At 53.6% G+C, this 21,684-nt stretch overlaps 1 protein-coding gene across 4 annotated transcripts in view; it reads right to left on the bottom strand.

Annotated features, from left to right (window-relative positions):
* Nucleotides 1-1,881: 1,881 nt before the first annotated feature.
* DCUN1D3 (defective in cullin neddylation 1 domain containing 3) overlaps nt 1,882-21,684 on the bottom strand; it is a 31,555-nt gene continuing 11,752 nt past the window's right edge. For all 4 annotated transcript variants that reach the window (XM_053276400.1, XM_053276398.1, XM_053276399.1 and 1 more), the window contains 3 exons: nt 10,649-10,732; nt 8,214-8,743; nt 1,882-4,922 (listed from right to left, as the gene is read on the bottom strand). In XM_053276400.1, the coding sequence (XP_053132375.1) occupies nt 4,439-4,922; nt 8,214-8,641 (912 nt within the window). In that variant the 5' untranslated portion in view covers nt 8,642-8,743; nt 10,649-10,732 and the 3' untranslated portion in view covers nt 1,882-4,438. The remainder of the gene's footprint in view (nt 4,923-8,213; nt 8,744-10,648; nt 10,733-21,684) is intronic.

Here is a 21,684-nt window from a genome sequence, read left to right as displayed (position 1 = left end):
GTACAGATCAGCACGCAGGCAGCTCCCCTTAGGGGTCAAAGCTGTAGCTCAGCGCTAAGCGGGCGGAGCAAGGTCTCTGTCTGGCAGGGGCTCTCCGAGGTTTCGGGCAGGGTAGACCATATGGAGCGAGATGGTCTAAGGGTCGGACGCTTCGAGACATCTATTCCTGGGTGGAGGGAAGCGTTTTCAGAAGGGAACTACAGCATGGAAGCAACCCTTGGGTGTTGGGGGAAGCAACGGGTCAGGGAGGCAGCTGCCTCGCGCAGGTGGGGTGAGAGAGGCTGCTGCCTATTACAGAGGGCAGGACCAATTTGGAAGCATTTCAGGGATTTTGCAAGAAATGGTTTGGTTCAAAGCCGGGAGTGTTTTGAACCCCACCCCCTCCATGCAGGCCCTTGAATGAACCTGGTCTTTTCCTGGTGAGCTGGATTGTTGCCATTTTGATAACGCCTTGCTACAGAATCCCCAGCGCCCAGGCTGTGGACATTTATGGGTTGAAGGACCGAGGCGTGTCTTCAGGTCCTCTGGGTGGAGCCGGAGGTCAAGCAGACGCAGGGCTGACTCGACACAAGTATCCTCACTGTAGGCACAAAGCCACCTTGGCGGTTTAAGTGGGAAAAGATGGCTTTAAACAAGCACATGCGCAGTCTCAACCTGCAAGAGCTTTCTAGCTGGACTCCACTGCTCTATTTTAGACAACTTCCGCTAAGATAATCTCACTTCTCACCACCCCACTACCTTAGCCAACGCCAGCCAGCACATATGACTCGGCACCCACCCACCCTCACCCACCATTCAGGTGGATCGATATCCTGTACATTATGGAATATAAACTAACAATGGGGGGGGCACTGAAGCCCAACTTTAGAGCTTCCCCTTGGGTGTAGCCCCCTCCCCAGCTTGCTCCTTATGTGCACTCACTGGCACCCCAATACGCTGCTGCCTGAGACTATCCCTGCATGGAAGTGCCACCACTGATAACAGGGATGTCTTTGCTGTGCAACCGATCCCTTCTCACAGGGCCAAGAGGCACCTCTTCAAGGTGATGGAGAGGAGAGCTGGCCTTGTGGCAGCAAGCATCCCCTTAGCTAAGCGGGGTCCGCCCTGGTTGCATATGAACAGGAGACTAGAAGTGTGAGCAGCACTGGAAGAGATTCCCCTCTTAGGGGATGGAGCCGCTCTGGGAAGAGCATCTAGGTTCCAAGTTCTCTCCCTGGCAGCATCTCCAAGGTAGGGCTGGGAGAGATTCCTGCCTGCAACCTTGGAAAAGCCACTGCCGGTCCGTGAAGACAATACTGAGCAAGATGGACCAAGTGTCTGACTCCATATATGGCAGCTTCCTATGTTCCTTTGGGTGTTTCTCCACAGTTTAGGTGAGAGAAACTGGCCCTCTCCAGCCCCAGCACAGCATCCCTTCAGTGGTAGTTGCTGGGGTCCATCTTGTGTCTGTTTCCAGGTTGTGAGCCTCCTAGGGGCAAGGAACCGTCTTATTCCTTTCTGCTTATTTTTCCTCTGTAATCTGCTTTGAGAACTTTTGTGGAAGAGCAGTATGTAAGTATTTGTAGTCACTGGCCAGCTGTCTGTCCTGTACCAAGAGCTGCTCAGCACAATGAAAGCAAAGAGGACTTACAGTGAGCCTGGCACCCACTAGCAGAGCTGGGCTGCACAACTGCAGCCCTCCAGCTGTTTCTGGATTGCAACTACCATCATCCCCAACCAGTGGCCAACAGTCATGGATAACGGGAGTTGTAGTCCAACATCTGCAAGAGGGCCAAAATTCTGTAGGTCCAGAGGAAGAATTGGCTATCGCCACAAATTTCAAGCTGCTTCTAGCTCCTAACAGAAGCAGAGCCCAAAATGAAATGAAATCTGCTTTGAGCCTTTGTTCAGCGACTGAAAATAAAAAGTTTTATACTTTTAAAAAAAATAAAGATACGGCAATATGGAGGTCAAGCTTTTTTCCAGACGAAAGCCTCAGCAATTATCCCTTTTACCCAGTTTTAAAACATTGACAATTTGTTGTTTTAAAAAAGATGCATCAATAACAAAACAATTCAGCCCCTGTTAATAAAACTCCCTTTAGGTAACAACAATTCCAAGCAGGCAAAGAGAGAGAGTGTCCCAAATACAGGTAAAATTTAAACAATCAATTCAGTCCTATTGAAACATCGTTAAGTCATCCCAACATGGGATGCACAGTGTCACTGTCAAGATAATTCCAAGTGTGGTTTCCACATTCCCCCTCCCCCAACAGACACTGAACAGCAACACAGCAAGCAGAAATTCAAGAGGTGCGGCTTTTCCCAGCACTGCATTTCCTGCAACAAAAGCTGAATCTGATTGTTTTGGGAGTTGCTAAAGGAACCATGGCAATTGCACTCATCAGGTGCAGATTTCCTTGTGCTGGCAGGGGGGCGGGGGGCAGTGGTCTGATTTAGCAATTGAGAGGTTTCCAAGGAACAAACACATTAGAAGAGTTTTGACACAGATGTAATGCACTTCCCAACCGTCAACCCCCCCCCTTTTTTTTAAACACAAGAGTCAAATATTTAAAATTAAAGTAGGATCCCCCACCCCCACTGAGTGACTTGCACCACTATCATCCCTGTAAGACCGCCCACTTTAAGGGAAAAGACCCACCTTCTTGCAGTGCATGCTGGGCATCTTGTTCAACAGAATGGAGCCTGCTGTTGAGCAATTCCGGACACAAGCTAACGGAAGCAAGCGTGTTACCACTTTTTCATTATCTGTAACCATGAGCAATTTTGCAGGTTGATATTCTATATAACCACTGGCAAGAGAATGTATTTTTACAAACCCCTTGAATATTAGAGAGAGTGCCTGAAACGTATAAAACACATCAGAAACGGAATCAGGATTTTTGGACATTGCTTCCAATTCCATTACCGATCTATTTCACACTAAGGAGGTTGTAAAAATATGGCTACACAGTAAGAGACATTCTCTTGCTAGTGGGTATATGTAATATCAACTTGAAGATCTGCATATGGCTAAAGTTGTGTTGCTGTTTTTGTTGGGGTGTAACGTGCCAGATTCTGTCACCCATGGAATTGCCCCACTGGAAGTGGGCAAAAGCATCCCCAGATCATGGCAGATGTTTTGAGGGCAAGGAAGAAAGAGCCCTCCCCCACAAAGCCTCTCGTCTCATGGCCAATGCCCCCAAAAGGTTACTAATGCTCAGCTGACTGGTAGGGACAGTGTAGTCTAACAAAACACAACCCAAATTTTAACAAGAAAAACCCGGGACCAACTTAAAATAAGTAGGGATGTGCCCTGAACCAGCTGGCTCGGTTCGAGCCTAGACCGGACTTGAACCAGACCGGGCCAGATCAGTCTGGCACCCGCTCAACCCCGGTCCAGGGGGGAGGGGTTCACGGACTCCCCCCACCTTTTTAAAATAATTTTTTTGTATGTATGTCACTTGCCCCCTCTGGGGGAGAAGTTGGAGGCGGAGCGGGGGTCCACGGAAGTTCCCCCTCCCCCTGCCAGCCTTCCTTGCAGCCCGTTCGGGCCTTCCCCCTCCAGTGCAGCGGCTGCAATAGGCTTCTGCGTGACCAAGGCCATGCAGAGGCCAATTGTGCAGGCGTGGCGGCCTCCAAAATGGCCACCACACCAGTGGGGAAGGCCCAAACGGGCCGAAGAGCAAGGAAGGCTGGCGGGTGTGGTGGGCAGGGACCTCCACGGACACGGCACCACCTCCAACAGCTCCCCCTGGAGAGGGTAAGTCCGCGAACCCCCAAACAGTTGGGGGTGTTTGGTCCAGGTCAGACTCTTTCGGTTCAACCCCAGACCGTCAAACTGGCTTGACATTGAGCACATCCCTAAAAATAAGCTAGCCATGCTACCCCACCCCCCGCAAAAAAGATGCTGCTTTCATTGGCTTTCAGTCTTTTTACCTTGGAATTAAATGCATTTGTAGTTAACAGTTAACACTGTTATAATCATGGTATAAATCTTAAAATTATCACAAAAACTTTTTAAAAAATCAACAATGTAAACAGCACTACACACGGTATAGACTTGCCCTGAAAGAAAAAAAATGCAAATTTGCAGAACTTCAAATCTGGCACGGTATAATTTAGCAATTTTAATTTAACCTCACCAAAAAAATTGTTTTTTAAAGTTGTGCAACCCATTGCAAGCTGTAATTATACCAAATCTGAGACCAACTTTTTAAAAACAACAACAAAGAAGATTTAAATTTGCAGCCAGGGTCAAACATTGTAGGAAAAACAACAAACAGGAGTAATCCAAAATTTAAAGAAAGTGCCTAAAATATGGATACAGCATTTTAGAGCCCTTTCAAATACAAGGCAGAGAAAGGTGTAAAGTAGAAAAATCTGGAGCGTCTAAATCCCAGGAGTCCAGAGCTTACAAGTCATGAAGGGTTAAGCTGTTGCTGCTGCAAGAAATGGTGTTAAGTGTGGTGATCTGGACACAGGCTCTCTGTCTGTGAAGCCGCAACCCCTTTGGCTTCCTCCTCTTTCTTCCGCTGCTCCATTTCCCATTCCACAAAGGTGTCGAAGAGACTAGGCCAGGCTTCGTCCTCGCTGTAGTTGCTAAGGTCTGGCCCAATGACCTGAGTAAAGTTGAGGAACATGTTCCACGTGTCCCGGGAGATTCCCTTGATTCCTGAGGGGTTCTCGTTCAAGAAGTGTAACCACTGGTCCAAGATAGGGGGCTTGTTCTGGGTGAAGACTAGTTTCCAAAGGGCAATGGCTATTTCCCGATGTAGCGACCGCTGTCCCTCTTCGGAGTCCAGGCCAAACTGGAAGGTGAAACGGTACAGATCCTTGAACTTGTCTTCTTGTTTGGCTTCGTTTAGGAGGCTGGGGAACTGGGCACAAATCCCATCAATGCTGTCCGCGTTCATTGCTTTGCAGCCCTCAAAGAATTCCGTCCTAGCAGGAAGTTAAAAAAGAAAAGAAAAAAGCAGCCAGTTGTGTTAGGTCAGAGCTGTCCAGCGTAAGGCCCAAGGGCTTCGGAGCCTAACCCTAGGATCATTAACAATATTCATTCCCTGCTCCTCCAGTACACAACTGCTCGGGGTGGCTCACACCATGAATAAAACAGAACCAGTTAAAAGACCAGGCCCAAACCACATTTAAAATGACACATTTTTCAAGTTTCAAATTAAACGCCCTCCCCCTCAGCACGAAGATATGTCTCATAGCCTGACAGCGCTCCATAGACATATAGCGGGGGAAAGGATTGAAGACTTTAGAGGGGGAGATCGGAGAAGGAAGGTTTGGTTTGGTTTTTTAAAGCAGAGATTGGAGGAAGAACGGACAGATAGATTGCCACAAAAAGAACATAGAAAGAGAATACGATTTGAAATAACACAATATTTACGAGGTAAATCTGTGGGGGTCTCCTAGGAGCGAAGCAGGACTAAAAGCACTGGGCAGGGTTCTCCGTCCGGAGCTCTTACGGCTAGTCACACATTTCCAGCAGTCCTGCCTGGGAGCACCACGTGGGAAGGCTAACCCAAGCAGAGACCTCCTCGGCTGGAGGCAGCAGAGGAAGTGGTGTGTTTAATGGTTTCTCAGAAACACGGCGGGAGGGAGCAGTCAGAGCACCAGACACAGAGCTGGAGAGCTGAGGCAAGGATTGCCACCGCCCGGCGTGGCTTGGTGGGCCAGCATTTTACTTCTGCGGCATGTGAGGAGCAGGCAAGCTTGGCGCTCCAGCTGTAGAGGAAGGACAAGGCCCACCAGTTTGCAACCCAGGAGGGCTGGCTGGCTGGGGGGCGATCCTTGTCCCACAGCCGCTGGAGTGCCGAGGCGGTTCCCCTGGCAGTTGGACACGGAAAAGCGGAAAGCAGGAGTCCCGCCAGGCCCAGTCTGCCAATGCAGGGGCACCAAGGCGGCAGGATGGCCTGTCCCGCCGGAGGCTGCACGGAGGGGCCCTGCAGGCAGGCTTGCCCACAGAAGGGCCCCGCTTCGCTCTCTGGCAGCATCTCCAGGCAGGGCTGGGGAGAGGGTGGGGGGCCCTGCTGCCAGTCAGTGTCGAGAAGACCCACGGCCTGACGCAGGGCGAGGCCGCTTCCCGATGCCGGCAGGGAGCCCTCTTCCTGAATGCTCCCTGCCAGGAAAATCCAAGCACAGAGGAAGTGAGCAGGCTGGGCTCAAACCAGGTAGGCGGGTGTTTCCCCCCAAATGTGACCTCCCCCACCCCACCTCAAGGAAAGAAATGTGGTTTTGTTTATTATTCATTGTTAGATTTGTATACTGCCTTTGAGTAAAACAATCCCAAGGCGGTTCACACAAAAATTAAACACAAGACTATAAAAATGACGCAATTAAACTAGTAGGCTAAAATATAAAACAAATCTGATTAAAAAGATTTAAAATCCAAGCATAAAAACTACAAAATACAAAGCAGCAGCAGTAGAGATAATCCTATAAAAGCCTGGGTAAAAAGTGGTTCTGTCCCATCTGCTGCCTCCGAACTCTTAATAATCTCGGTTTCCCTGCCTGCTTAGGTTGGTCGTCCTGCAAGGCAGAGTTTTCCAGAGGCCCCTCCCTGCTTCTCCTCCTGCCTCCAGGTCTGCAGGAATTCCCACACGGTCATTTTTATCTTGTGCCTCAAGCGAGTACAGCCAGAACTGACCACTTCAGATGCTGAACTGGACAGATCCAGCAAGCCATGTAAACTTTTATTATTACATAGTTTATTCTGGTTGCAAATGGAGCGTCCCCCCCACCGGGGGGCGGGGGGGGGGATTCAAAATATTTTGGCCATGACCCAACACAAGGCACGCAGGCAGGCACGAAAGAATGTGGAGATAAGGAACTGTGCTCCTGCCCTGGCCAAGTTCTCAGGAGCTTTTCCTGGAGCTCACGTTAGTTTCTAGCACTCAGCAAGACCCTGCTGGCCAAGTCAGGCATGGTTAAGCTTTTATAAAATATGAATGCTCAGCTACAAGTTGGCTTGAAAAATGCAGAATGAAAAGATGCATAACATGCAATGCTGTACAACAAACCAACAGTAAGAAACTCAAGCAGTCTGCAAAACACAAGCACGGAGCCCCCAAGGGTCCCCAGGATAGGATGGCCATAAACTGGGGCAAGGAAGCAGAATGAAACTTCCCACCACGCCCCAGCAGGTGGTGCTGTGTCCAAGCTTTGGTGCCGCTGCAGAAAAGGCTCTGTTCCAGGTCACCATCCACCATACTTCGGAACCCAGGGTAAGGACCAAGGAAGCTCTTAAGGTACATATGGAAGATGCTGAGCTTTAAGGCCTCCTGGGCATTTGTGCCTTTAGAGGATCAAACACATCTGGAATTGAGCTGCCATACCAACTGAAGCTTCTAAAAAGACACTTTTGGCTGCTTCCACCACCCGGGCATCCAGGTGTTGAAGATTGTTCAAGCAGCTGTGTCAATACCTCTTTGGGGACATCCTCATTTCATCATAGAAGAGTCCCTGTAACAGGGATTCCCAGACGTTGCTGACTACAACTTCCATCATCCCCAGCTGCCTTTGGCTGGGGATGATGGGAGTTGTAGTCAACAACATCTGGGAATCCCTGTTACAGGCAATGCTGGTCAGGATCCCTTTTGCCCTTGGCTTTTTGCTGGCATAAGGCTCCTCTAGGTTTTACAGGCCCCAATCCACATTCAGATGCCTTCAACTTGGACTCCCACTTGCTACTTGATGAACCAGAGGTTCTGGCTGGCCGCCTCCATGAGATACCCATTTTCTGTGTGGAAGATCCTTCCATCTTGCCACGCCCCCAGGAGCGCCCAGGAGCAAAGCAGCCCAGAGCCAGGTTCACCGCCTCAGAGAGAAACCGGCCTCAGAGTCCAGCAACCTCAACGCTGCCCCTCAAGGGCTGCACTTGCTCCAACAGCACACACTGCCAGTCACCAGTTCCCCAGCTAAAACCTGCCCTGCCCAGCAGGGCTAAGAACATGCCAAGAGCCCCTTTCTGCTCCACACCAAGCAATGATGGCCAAATCCTGCCCAGCAGCAACAGCAGAGGGTCCGAATCCGAAACAGGCTCAGAGCCCAGCCCCCGTCAAGCTCAGCTTTCCACACTGGCTGCAGTGGGGCGGCCCCGGCAGTGTGGCCACCTAGCTGCAACCGCAGAATTGCAAACAAGCCGCCCGCAGCAGAGTGTCGCTGGGTTTGACAAAGAGAGCCAAGGCCGACAAACACGTGCTACTCTTGAAGCGGCCGTGAACCCACCTGGTGAACTTGCACATGGTCGCCGCCTGGAATTTCCACGCCAGGACGAGCACCTTGAATTCAGTGGGGTCGACGCAGAGGTCGTTGCAGAAGTGCTCCATGCCTTCCTCCAAGATGGCATCTTCGCGCTGGTCTTTGTACCTCCTGAATAACTCCTCAGTCCTGTGGAGGGAGGACTCCTCGGCGCCAGCAGCCGGGTCTTTCTTGGCGTCCCCAGAGGAGGTGGGCGGCTGGCTGGCCTCTACGGCAGCCTCCAGCTTCTTCGTCCCGTTGACCAGGATGTCCCCGGAGGACTTCCCACTGGCCGTGCTGTGCTCTTCCTTGTGGGCGGTGCTCCGCTTGCCGTGAGCCTTGCTGGACTCCCGCTCGCCATTTTTGCTGCCAAGCGTGGAGGAAGGGTTCTTGCACTTGGTGACACACTGGCCCATATTGGTGCACCCCCAGCCGTTAGAGCAGCCCCCTCGCTACCACACACCCGCTCCACTGCGATGCGGTGGGACTCAACATGCCATCAGTGGGAGGCAGCCAACCTGGGGGTGTGGAGGGTGAAGAAAAGACTCAAGATCAGTTCAACTGGAATCCAAACACTCTTTTGCAACTCAAGTAAGAAAAGAAGATACAGCCCATCAGGGTAGGCCAGCCTGACTGAGGAAGGGCCCACGTCCCCTTCTTAGTGAAGTGGCAAAGCGAGACTCATAGTGGACCTCAGCACCCAAAGAGGGACTTCCTCGAGTGAGAAAGCCCCTCCCAATCTCTACGGAGCCCAATTCGGATACTGCCAGATCTGTGTGTGGATTTCAAGTAGGTATTGACTTGGAAGCTGGGCGGGGGAGCATTTCAACTCCTCTGGACATTCTGTATCAGGCCAGAAAAGCTGCCATACGTCGTCAAAAATGTTTGAAAGGAAGACTCCAACTCCGAGCTGCAGAACTGGAATTCACACACAGATCTGGACGCGGCAGCTGGGAGAGCCTTGCTGGCTACAGGAAAGAGTTCTCCAGTGCTGGCATACAGCGTTTGTCCTGCTTTGCCATCACCCGTTATGAGCAGGTCATGCCCACTCCAAATGGCTCTTTTATTCTTGATTACTCGGTTTGGGGGATACTGATGTAAAAAGTGAACGGATTTCTTGATTATGGCCAGAGGCCAGCAGAAGATGTATAAAGTGATCACAGCCTGCATGATTCACATGCAAATGTAAGGTCGGACAACTCCCACATTCCCAGGTATATGGGGGGGAAGGGGGAAGGAGGAAGGAACCAGCCAGTCGCTTGGACTTTGGCGCCACCCACAAGCCACCAAAACCTGCAGTAGTTCTGGTGCCCTCTGCAAGAGAACCAACTTCTACCACACTTCTAACCACTGCAGTTTTGATTTCTTAGCAATGCTTCACAGAGTGTGCTCACTGTAACAGAATCCCAGATGTTGACTACAACTCCCAAAGGCTATTGCAGCTGGGGATGCTGAGAGATGTAGTCAACATCTGGGGTTTCTTGTTACAGAGAACACTGTTCTTGGGATTTAAATGATGTTCAGGTGAAGGCACTGAGACTTGCCCATGGCCACCAAATGGGTTCATGGCAGAGGCAAGAACACAGGGAGGAGACCAACTGTCTTCCAGTTCCGGTTCAAATCTGCCATTTGGACTGCAAGACTGTGGCACCAATTAGGCAAGGTGCTCTATTCACATCTCTCGAGGCAAACTTGAATTGCCCAGCACTGGCTGCCGCAGAAGAGTTCATGTTCAACTGGAAATGGAAGTTGCCGAATTCCACTGGAAACCACTCTTGGGTGAGAGCTGAGCTCTCGTCTCTCACACCCAAGCGATAGTCTGGTTCATTGCTGAACCAAAGTGGGGCAGGCACAAGCTGGGGGGCATCTGCCCTCACCTGGATTGAGAGCCCAGTCTTGAAGCAGGCTCCAGATTCAAGCCCTGGCGGCATCTCCAGGAAGGACTGGGAGAGACTCCTGCCTGAAACCTTGGAAGGCCACGGCCAGTCAGTGGAGACAACAATACTGAGCTAGATGGACCAAGGGTCTGACTTGGTAGAAGGCAGCTTCCCACCTCCCCGGCTCTCTCAAAGCTATCTAAGCCAACGGCCATCACTGCCAATCCAGGATAAAGGCTGGGAAAGGTGCAACTGTCTGCCGTTACATTTTTAGATTTAGTCCAGCAAACCAGAGACTTCCGGGTTCTAAGAAGAGCCACACCGAGCAGCTCAGAACACCACAGTGGCCCCCCTGAGTCAAATGGCCTTTCAGCAGCCTCTCACATCCCTTCCCTCCACCCGAGATGCCCCCAAGAGATGCTCTTTCCATTGGAAAAGGTCCACTTCAACCTTGCCCGTGGGAAAGGCGTTCCCCTTTGCTGGCAGCAGAGCAAAACTGTCCGAGACTCATCTAGGAGAGCGTAGCAGGCAGCCCGGAGGACTTACGTCATCTCCTCAAAAGCAGCGGAAGGCATTGCACGGCCTCTCTCGACTCTCCTCCCAAAGGCCTGGTCTCTCCATGGGATGATGCTGTGGAAACAAGGGGAATGGCTTAGACATCAGCGATCCAAGGACAAAGGAGCATGTACAAAGCTCACGCCAAGAGGCTTTATTCTATTCTTTATTTCTGTATACATGCACTGGTCAATGACCGTAATCAAGCCTATTGAGTTATCTTCTGCTTTCAGATGCTGTGTTAGGGTTTGACTATATAGCCTCTCCCGTAACAAAAGTATATTTTCTAGAAAGAATTCTGACCACCCTGGTTTTAAGTCTGCCGTGTAGTAGGTAGTACAGCTGGGGCGGGGGCTGACAGCACCCCAGCACTTCCGCTTCCGACCTCGAATGGAAACCCCAGCGGAGAAGGAGCACAGTCAGAAAGCCGCGGAAGCTAAGCAGGCCAGGGTCTGGTCAGTGCTTGGAAGGGAGGCTGCCTAGGAAACCCAGCAGCACGACGGTGAATCCCATGGAGGAACAGCAGGATAGAAGGCTTGGGGTGGCACTGAGGAACAGAACCCAAGAATGCCCTCGGCTAACAGGAGCTGCCAGCAAGAGGCCAGGACTGCCGGAAGGAAGGGGGCCAGTGGCAGGAGAGTGGCTGGACGGGACAGACTGCACCCGCACCCAGAGGGACACGGGAAGCTGCCTTCTACCCAGCCAGACCACACTGGCCCACCGACCTCATGACTGGCTGCAGGTCGAGACCCAGTGGCAGTCCATCTCAGCCCTCAAGGCAGCTCCTGGGGTCTTGATGGGGCCTCTGGGGAGCTTCGGCCAAAGCTCAAGACTCTGCAGAGGCAACCACCCCCACCGTACAGGGCGGCACTTTCCTGAGCACTGCGGGGGGGGGGTGGGAGCTCCTCGAAGGAGCCCTCTTGAGCCTTGCACCATCTTGGGAGGCCTGCGCAGTGTAGTGCTAGGAAGTGCAGCCCTTCTCCCCAGGACTCCCCTCCTAGAGATCGCAGGAGGGATTGAGCCCTCCCTTAACGCCCCCACCCAGCACGCTGGGAAAAGGCACTCACCCTGAAGGTTTCTGGCCCAAGTGGCCCCTGCTTGAAAAACAGACAAGATAACTGGGCTACACTGAAGGGCGGCAGCTCTCTGAAATTTCAGGCTGGGGTCTCTCCCAGCCCTACCTGGAGACTCTGCCAGGGACTGAACCGGGGACCCTCTGCCTGCAAAGCAGAAGCTCAGCCACCCCCGAAGGAGAATCTCTTACAGCGCTCATCTGTAGTCACCCATCCAAATGCACAGCTTGGCAAACCCTGCTTAGCAAAGGGGATAATTCATGCTCACTACTGCAAGAGTGCGCTGCCCAGAGAACAATTTGTGATGGGGTGGCTAACAAGGTTTATTAATAATCATAATACCACCAGCAGCTCTCCAACCCTAGGAGTCCAAAATGTTCTTCACTGTAGGCAAGACACACACACACACGCGCGCGCATGTTGGTGATTGTGGCCAAGCCCAATTCTCACTTTCCTTCTTGACAGAGCGGAAGCTGCCATGATTCCGCATAGGAACTATTTCATTTGCATGCTGAAGACCTGCTTGTGTCAGCTACCTTGGAGCGAGCTTTTGCAGTTTGCCACACCCAACGGCATTATCTTGCAAGAAATATGCATCATGCCAGAGTGACACTGTAAAAATACTTCCCAGTGAACTTTTCATATGTGAAGAAAATGACCCACAAAACCCCGCCATGTCTGCCTGGCTAGAGATTGCATTGATTCAATCTCTTGATTCAACTCGGGAAAGCAGAAAGCTCCCAGGACAAGCCTGGCCTCCTGCCGAGGCAGAGAGGAGCATTTCCAGTCCTCTCCTCCACCTCGGCTGGTCTGTAAACACGCAGCAGTGAACCAGGTGCCAGCAGTGGGAACATCTGCTGTGACAAACACTGAACTCTCCCTTACTATTTTGGACTGAGTCGCCTTGCAGACAGTTCTGCAATCAAGTCACACCACAGCCCTGGCGACATTTCTCCACGAATGACTGGCGGGGGGTGGGGAGGGGAGGGGAATTTAGTCTTCCCAGAACTATTTGAGAGGCGGTTTCTTGCTTTCTTTCTTAAAGAGGTGCACTTGCTGGCTGCTTAGAACACCCCACAGAGGCCAAGGCCAAGACTATCTGGCTACAAGACTTGCAATTAGCAAGTCACCTCAGCGCTCACGATCAGTGGGTATGCAGACCGGTTCAGTCCATCAAACCAGCTTGAACCGGCTCACCACTGAACCACTCGAACCGGCCCAGTTCGCAGCGGGCTGGTTCTGCACATCCCAAGTCGATGTGGACCAATGGTCTGACTTGATCGAAGGCAGCTTCCTATGTTCCAGAGCCGACAGCCACAGCAATGGAGCCAGACTAGGCCATCCTCTCATCCCTACGCCCACATCCCCCTGTTCTAACCGGGCCCTGATGTGCCTTGGAATGGCAACGCAGGGGCCTCTCCTCTCGATGGCAGCGGCAGCCGCGAAGAGGTGGCGGGGCTTCCAGGGGCCAGAGAAGCCATCCCAGAGGAGAGCTCATTCCAGGGCGGACTGCTTAGAAAAGGAGGAACTGGAACCAGACGGAAGCCTCTCTCTGTGGAGCAAGCGCATAACTGCAGCTTGGGAGGGGAGGCCCCCCGTCCTTATTCTGTTGCAAACCAAGGACAATTTTTAGAGCCACCTGGCACATCCAGGTGCAGCTGCTGCCAAGTTCCTGCCAGCCAGAAAAGGACCCCGCCAACATACCACACAGCTCAGAATGCAGAAGCCATCCGGGGAGGGAGCAGCAGCCAGGAGCACGAAGCCAGTCCTCACGCTGCCCTGAGCTTTCCAAAACACCCACTGGGGGAAATGCTACTTCCATGACCCACAGGCGTGCTTCGAGGGTCCCAAGAGAGAGCACAGGAGACTAAACCATCGTATCACACCATCAGCGGCACAAGTGGGTAGCAACCTCCCCTCTCACAGGGATTCCCCGATGTTGTTGACTAGAACTCCCAGAATCCCCAGCTGCAATGGGGTTAGGGTCAACATCATCTGGGAATCCCTTTAGAGGGAACACTGGTGGCTGGGTAGATGCTCACCAACAGGAGGGGGTAGTGAAGACCCTCTTCAGAGTCAAGAGCCAGCATGGGGTAGTGGTTAGAGCGGGGGGGGGGGCATGGTAAACCTGGCCCTCCAGCTGCTGTTGAACTACAGCTTCCACAGTTTATTGTGTCTGGAGATGATGGCAGTGGTAGTTCAGGTTGGCCCACTCGTGGGTTAGAGTGTTGAACTAGGACCAGGGAGACCCAAGTTCATCCGCGAAACTGACTGGGTGACTCTGGACCAGTCACTTCTCTCTCAGCCTAACCTACCTCGCAGGGTTGCTGTGAAGATGAACACAACCATGTACACTGCTCTGGGCTCCTGGGAGGAACAGCAGAATGGAAGTATAAGAGGATACACCAGCACCCCATTGCCCTCCCAACAGCTGAGAGAGCCCCAAAAGGTCGCATGGATTTAGAGAGCATAGGAGGCGTTCACAGCTCACCCTCCCAACGGTTCTTGAAAGGGAGAGCTCCACCTGGAGCCAGTGCCTCGGAGAAGATGCAGGAACCGTTCCAGCCACCCCCGCCCCACACCTGGGATTAAGCTGCAGAGTGACTCAGTCAGTTGGCACTGCCTCTCAAAAATGGTGGACCCAGGTCAACCCCATGCCAACGGGGGCCTGGCGGAAGCTGCCGTCTTGCGAAGGACCCCTGGCTCCAAGAACTGCCCCACCTCCACTGGAGGGACCACCGCCCACTCCTGGGGCACCAGCGAGCAAGCCGGTGCCAAAGTGGTGCACCAGGAAGGACATTGTGGGGGTGCCATCAGCTTGGAAAGCAGGAAGTCTGAACTCGGAGCAACTCAGCCACAGCAGACTGGCTCGTGTCCTGGGGCAGGCGGGCTGGGGAAAGCCTCATTCGGAGGGCAGAGGGAAGCCGGGGCGGCGGGGGGAGCCTGCAGAGCCAGAGCTTCCAAGGGCTCCCTCTTGAAGAGATCCAACCCCTCTGGAACCCCACATGCAGCATTCACTGTGGGACACACTTAGCTGCTGGGAACAGGCTGCAAGGAGCAGACCAGAAGAGGACGGGAATGTCATCCTTCCAGTCCTGGAGCAGGAGAGGCTCATCCACAGAAAGGGAAAGAAGATGTCCCAGGGCTTGCTGTGGTGCTTCAGACCAATTTCTGCCTCTCCCCACAGTCAACAAAACGTCCTCAGCCACCACCAAAACAAAACCATGGAATCCAAGCAAAATGCAATTTTGCCTGTTGTCTGGCAGCTACTTGGGGCTGGGCCTTCTCTGTAGTTGCTCCTAGGTTGTGGAACACGCTCCGCACAGGAACCCTGGAGGCTTTCAAGAGAGCCATAAAGACCCACTTTATGCCATTTTAATCTTTTTAAAATACGTTGTACCTTAAAACTTTAAATGGTTTTAAAACTGCCCTGAGGCATTTTTTGGATGGGCTGTATATAAAATAAGGAAATAATAAATACATTCTTACGAGCATGCACATCACCTAACTATCCTGGAGAATGTAAACCAGTCATCTTATATTAGCTACCAGATAGTCGTCTAGGAACATAGGAAGCTGCCATATACTGAGTCAGACCCTTGGTCTATCTAGCTCTGTATTGTCTTCAAAGACAGGCAGCAGCTTCTCCAAGGTTGCAGGCAGGAATCTCTCTCAACCCTACCTTGGAGATGCTGCCAGGGAGGGGACTTGGAACGCTCCATCCCCTGAGAGGAATCTCTTGCAGGGCTCACACTTCCAGTCTCCCATTCATATGCAACCAGGGTGGACCCTGCTTAGCTAAGGGGACAAGTCCTGCTTGCGACCACCAGACCAACTCTCCTCTCCAGGATACGTACCCAAAGATATCCTGCCACACTGAACATCCAGACATATCCACCCCGCTTTTTTAAAAAGATAATAATAATTTAAAAGCCCCAAGTGGCCATCCACCCATTGTTGTGAGACACGGCATTAGCCGTGGCCGGCTGCAACTCCAGCTCTGGCTTTATCCAGCTGCATAGCTGAGCATCAGGACCGTCTGGCCGTGGCGCCAGCACACGCTTGGAGCAGCAGCTTGGCTGCAGTCAAGTCTGGTGGAGCTGGCTGATTTAGAAATTCAACCCCCCAAACTGCCCAATGACCATCATGTGATTTAATCGTAGTGAGTTGTGCTTTGAAAGGAAAAAAAGAAGAACTGAGATTGAGGCAAGGGGAAGAGAGCGGGGGGGGGGGGGTCGGCAGGAGGAAGCTCAGATGACTGGGCAAAGTATCCGGGAAAGCAGCACACAATGACGGGGGGGGGGCTGCTGCATGCAGACGGAGGAAGCCGGAAGGAAGGAAGGAAGGCGCGACGGGGGGGGGGGCCCTACTTACTCCACAGGGGCAACTCCCAGGGTGATGGAAGCAGGCATTTTGCCCCTTTCGCCATGAGGGGAGCACATTTCCATATGCCCACCGGCAAGAGAGCGTCTCCCAAAGTGTGCCGTCAAGGCAGTGCCGACTCCTGGCGCCCACAGAGCCCTGGGGTTGTCTTGGGTAGGATACAGGAGGGGTTGGCCATGGCCTCCAGAGCCTTGTATATTTATTATCGTGTCGGGAAGACACAAAATACCCCCGTAACCAAATCAGACTCTTTGGGCGTTGCTTGGGAGTCCGCTACAGACGTAGTCCACACCTTCCAGGCACGGTAATAGCGACTGGCAGCAGCTCTCCAAGGATTCAGGCAGGGGTCTTTCCCAGCCCTCCCGGGAGACACTGCCAGGGAGGGAACCGGGGACCTTCTGCATGCCAGGCGGATGCTCTGCCACTCAGCTGTGGCTCCATCCTCTCAGGGGAAGATCTTGCAGTGCTCACCGGTAGCCAGCCACCCACCCAAATGCAAACCAGGGTGGACCCTTTTGGGGGTGCAGAACTTGGAGTCACATACCGCCTTCCTTACACACTTGCTGTGAAGATGAACCAAGAAACACACTATTAAACCGTCTGTTTCCAGAATGGAAACAGTCCTACTGGTGCAGACAATAAGCCTGAATCTCCCTTTTGACCAATTCTACCAGCTTTCCTTTCGGGGGGGGGGGGCGGGGGAATAGTGATTGACACAAACCTATGTGCAAGACAGACTGGAGGGCACTTAATGGACCCCCAGGTGGGCAGAGCACATGGAACTTGTTAGCAAGGAGGAGCGGGGGGGGGGGAGGGCTTGGACAAAAACGGGAAATTTCTCAGCTTGAAGAGTCCTCCCTCAAGACAGCCACAAATTACCCCCAAGGGGCAAAGCAACCCCCAACTCTCACCATGCCCAGGCTGAGTTAGCACATGCATACCTGCAATGTTTTCTTGGCAGTCCATCCTTGTGAACACAATACATATACTTGCTCTACTATTTATTGATTTATTACATTTCTAGACCACCCCATCCAAAGGCTCTGGGCGGTGCACAACAAGTAAAATACAAAAACAAACACCATTTAAAACAAACAGGTTATAAACAATATAAAAACACTTAAAAACAATGTTTAAAACCTTGGCAGGCCTGGCCAAACCAGTCAGTCTTTAGGCAATGAGTCCAAACTGCGGATCTCTGCCAGGAGTGCATCCCATAGGCCAGGCCAGGAGCCGCTCCAGAGAAGGCCTCGCTCCGAGTCGCCACCAGACGAACCGGTGGTAACTGGAGACGGATCTCTCCCCCCAGGACAACAACCAGTCTATGAGTTCCAAACCCTGGGATGAGGAAAATCAATGTGTCAGCTATGAGGGCTCCAGAACTAGAGCTGGGCTACTTTTTAATGGGGAGAAGTGCAGGGGGAAAAGAAGAGGGAGTGGTTTAGTCTGAGGTGCACAAGTTCGATATATGCACACTTTGGTATCAGCAAAAATGCAGATGAGGACAGTGGCAGCACACCATTACCCTGCTCCTCTTTTGCAGCAGCAACTTATGACACAATATTCCATGAGTTGAATAATTCCCTTTCATGGACAGCAGCACGAAGGTCCTTCTCAAGTGGAGTACGTCTCCACTGACCGCTCAGGTCTAGGGAGAAGCTGTCGGTCTCCCCTGGGCTTCCGTGGCGTCAAGACTGGCCCACAATCGGTGCTGTGCAAAGCCAAATCCAGTGCTCGGGATACATTCTGCTTCTCCAGCCGCTTTCCTTAAGGGGACTGACATCGTGTCAACTGCAGAACACTCTACAAGGGGGAACCGGGGACAGGCAGGCAGGGAGGAGGACAGCTGGGGACTGGATGGAGCCAGAAGCGCCCCCAAAGGAGCAAGAGGCAGCAAGCAGTGGGCCTCGCGCGGGTGTGAAGCCCAGCAGACACAGCTCAGGCACTTCTGTCACCCGTGGTTTCTAGACCTCATGAAGCTGGCACTGAAATCAGACTTTGACCGATTTTCCTGGGATCTAGGAGCCAGCCAATGGACACGGCCCAACTTAGTGATGGTTGCTGTGGAGGGAGAGGGTGGGCGGGCTTCTCTCTGTCCCACTTGACAAGTCACATACTTGGGACACAAACAGGGCTGCCAGGGGCAAAGGAAAAAATCTTATCCCATAGCTCGGAATACCCTAGTATACATGCCTCAGATTTCTAGCTATCCTGGCTGCTTGGCGCCTGGGATTTGTAAAGCCCTGATTTAAATATTTACGCATATATGACAGCTAACACATATGAATGCAGGAGAGACTGCAAAAGGTCATTATCTCCCACTTGCTGAACAGCCCTAGAAAGCAGAGGATCATCGGAAACTAATTTGAGAACATAGGAAGCTGCCTTTGACTGAGTCAGACCCTTGGTCCATCTGGCTCAGTACTGTCTACCCAGACTGGCAGCGGCTTCTCCAGGGTTGCAGGCAGGAGTCTCTCTCAGCCCTGTCTGGCCAGGGAGGGGCCTTGAACTGTCTCATGCAAGCAGGCAGGTGCCCTTCCCAGAGCGGCCCCATCCTCAAAGGGGAAGATCTTACAGTGCTCACACTTGTAGCCTCCCATTCAAATACAAGCCAGGGCAGACCCTGCTTAGCAAAAGGGACCATTCATGCTTCCTGCCACAACATCAGCTCTACTCCCTACATTTATAGGCTTGGCCCATCCAGCTCAGAATTGTCCACACTGACTGGCAGCAGCTTCGCCAAATAGGAATGTGCATGAACCATAGTTTGAACACCTTTGGGGCAAGGGGACTGGGAACTTTATGGAAAAGGAGAGCAAGCCCGAGGGCCATGTGTGTGCTGACACCACCTGGGGCTTCTAGGGACACGCACGGCTCCAGCAGGAAGCTGCATGGGCTGGTGGAACGCGGATGAGGACCTGCTCTCCTCTCCCACCCAGTTCCTGGTCCCCCGGCCCAAAAGGTGCTTGGACCGTGGTCACCTTAGAGCTGCCAGGGAGAGGATCTGGGACCTTCTGCCGGCAGGCTCACAGATGCTTGCTACCGCTCATCCGCTGAGCTGGGGCCCCATCCCTGCAGGGGAACCTCTTCAGAGTGCTCACATGTGGCCTGCCACCCAAATGGAAATGAAGCTGGACGCTGCTTGGCAAAGTGGACAACTCACACTCTCTCTCCTCTCCCGCAACGTTTTAGGTTTGCAGGAAACCCACCACAGTTGTAAATACGAAGCTTTCCAGAGCAGGCCAAGAGCGGTTCTGGCAGAGGCATCCCACCGCAGTTAAGAGCTCCTGCAGGTCCAGAGTGCCCATCCACAGAGGAGACGACCCCAGTTCCCTCCTTCCAGTCCTCCTTCCTGGGGTGGGGTGGGGTGTCCTCCTGTTGCTCCTCCGCCCTGGGTGCCATCAGAGAATCCAGCCACACCCAAGACAGTGTCGGACTGGAATTACCTGCTCTGAAGAGGAGGCCGCCGGTGGCGTCAAAGGAAGCTGCCTCAAACAGAGTCAGACCAGCGGCCCATCTAGCTCAGCACCGTCTGCACACCAGGGCTCCACAACTTCGGCCCTCCTGTCGAAGTTGGCCTACAACTCCCAGAATCCCCAGAGGTCACAGTGGCTGGGGATTATGGGAGTTGTAGTCCAAAAAGAGCTGGAGGGCCAAAGTTGTGCAGCCCTGCTCTACCCTGAGAGGCAGTGGCTCTCCACGGTTCTGGGCAGGAGTCTCTCCGATCTCCACCCGGAGATGCTGCCAGGGAGGAAACCCGAGATCTTCTGCATGAGCCTAGCAGCAGCCCTGCTGGATCAGGCCCCCCAGGAGGCCCCTCTGGTCCAGGCTCCTGCTTCACACAGTGGCCCACCAGATATGCCACAGGCAAGAGCCGAGAACGTGGCCCTCTCTCCAACTGAGCTACAACCCCATCTCCTAAGGCGGGGTAGGCAACTTTGGCTCTCCAGCTGCTGCTGAACTACAATTCCCATCATCCTCAGCAGGGGATGATGGGTGCAGTAGTTCAGCAGCAGCTGGAGAGCCAAAGTTGCCTACCCCGCCTTAGGGAAAGAAGCCGCCGCCTTGCATGGGGAGTTCTTCCTAATTTTTGCAGCGTGGTGCTGCAAACTCCCGCAAAGCCAGGCAGCGCAAGGAGATTTGGACATGAAGAGCTTTCCACTCCCGTGGAGCTGTAGGGAAGGTTGCAGGCCGTCAAGACAGCAGACAGCAGCTGACTCGGCAGAAGGTTCCTCACTCGGTCCCGGGCAGCATCTCCAGGCAGGGCTGAGAAAGGCCGCTGCCAGTCAGAGCAGACCAACCCAGGGCCTGCCTCCGCCTCCCCCAGCTGGTGCCAGCGGCTGCATCCGCAAAGGGCAGACGGCATCTGGCGCCCGGCCAGCCCACAGATGCTAATCCCAGTCGCTGTGCAATCAGTGTTGTTTGGAGCACGGATGTCATTGCCAAAGGAGAGGCGGCAGCAATGTCCACAATCAGTGCCTGTCAGCCCAGTGGAGAAGCCACAAAGGGTTTCAGAGGCCAGGCCCTTTTCTTTTTCTTTTTAAAGGATGGGGGATATTCAACACCCGCCCCCCTGCAATGCAAGGTGAGAAAGGCCGCAAGAAGGGGGCTCTCTCCCCGCCAGCCCCATTTAAACAAATGAAGCAGCAGCAAGCAGGACTGCAATGAAAGCGAAGGACAGCCGGGGGGTGGGGGGGAGTCTGCTGTGGCCCCCTTTCTGCCAGAAACCCTCGACGGCTGCAAATCCAGCCCCGATGCCCAGGCACCTGCGTCCAATTCCAGAGTACGCAGACCTCAAGGAGAGTTTCCCAGCCTCGACAGAGCGGGGGGGGGGCCTCTCTTCTTCCGCCCGGGCCCACCTACACGTTCAGCCCTCCTCAGACATGCTGCCCCCACCCCAGGGACTAGCCATTCCTACTGTGCACTGGCCACGTCCGTTCCTCCGCTGGGTGCTTGCAGCCGTCCCCCTGCAAAGGGGTCCTGTTTGACACAAGGCGGGTTCTGGCAGCGCAGGATTTGGCCGTGCATGCCGAGGTGGGACTTGAACGCCACGCTGGCCGACTCGCTCCAGGACTAAGCCAGGCGCCAGGGAACGGGGCACTAGTCGCGGGCATTCAGGGGGATTGCCGAGCACATTCGCCCCGGCAGCTCTCGCTCTCCGTGCTAAGCGGCTTACCTGCCAAGGGGATCAGGGGGAGCCTCCGCACCCTCCCCCTCCAAACGCCAGCATCCACCAAGCCACGTGCCAGGGGGCCGGTGGCCCTGCGGCCCCCAGCCCCACACAGGCCTCCTCCCCAGCCGCCTCATGGCCACTGCCACACAAGAGACCGCAGGGACCCTGTCGGAGCAGGAGCAGAGAGCCCCGGCCCCGGGCCTGCCTGCCTGCCTGCCTGCCTCTCCTCCCAGGGCCAACGACGGGGGAGCCGCTTGTCTCCCAAGCTCTGCGCCAGGAGAGGGGCCGCGGGGGCTGGCAGCCGGCTTGAGAGCCGAGCTGACCTTGGTGGGGCCCCGGGGCAGTGTCCGCTTCTGGGCTGGCTCCTGGAGCCCGAGCAAGGCCTGCACTGAGCCCCG

The sequence above is a fragment of the Hemicordylus capensis genome, chromosome 13 (genome assembly GCF_027244095.1).
Source record: "Hemicordylus capensis ecotype Gifberg chromosome 13, rHemCap1.1.pri, whole genome shotgun sequence".
Classification (NCBI taxonomy): Eukaryota; Metazoa; Chordata; class Lepidosauria; order Squamata; family Cordylidae; genus Hemicordylus; species Hemicordylus capensis.
This window is presented reverse-complemented; position numbering and strand designations above follow the sequence as displayed.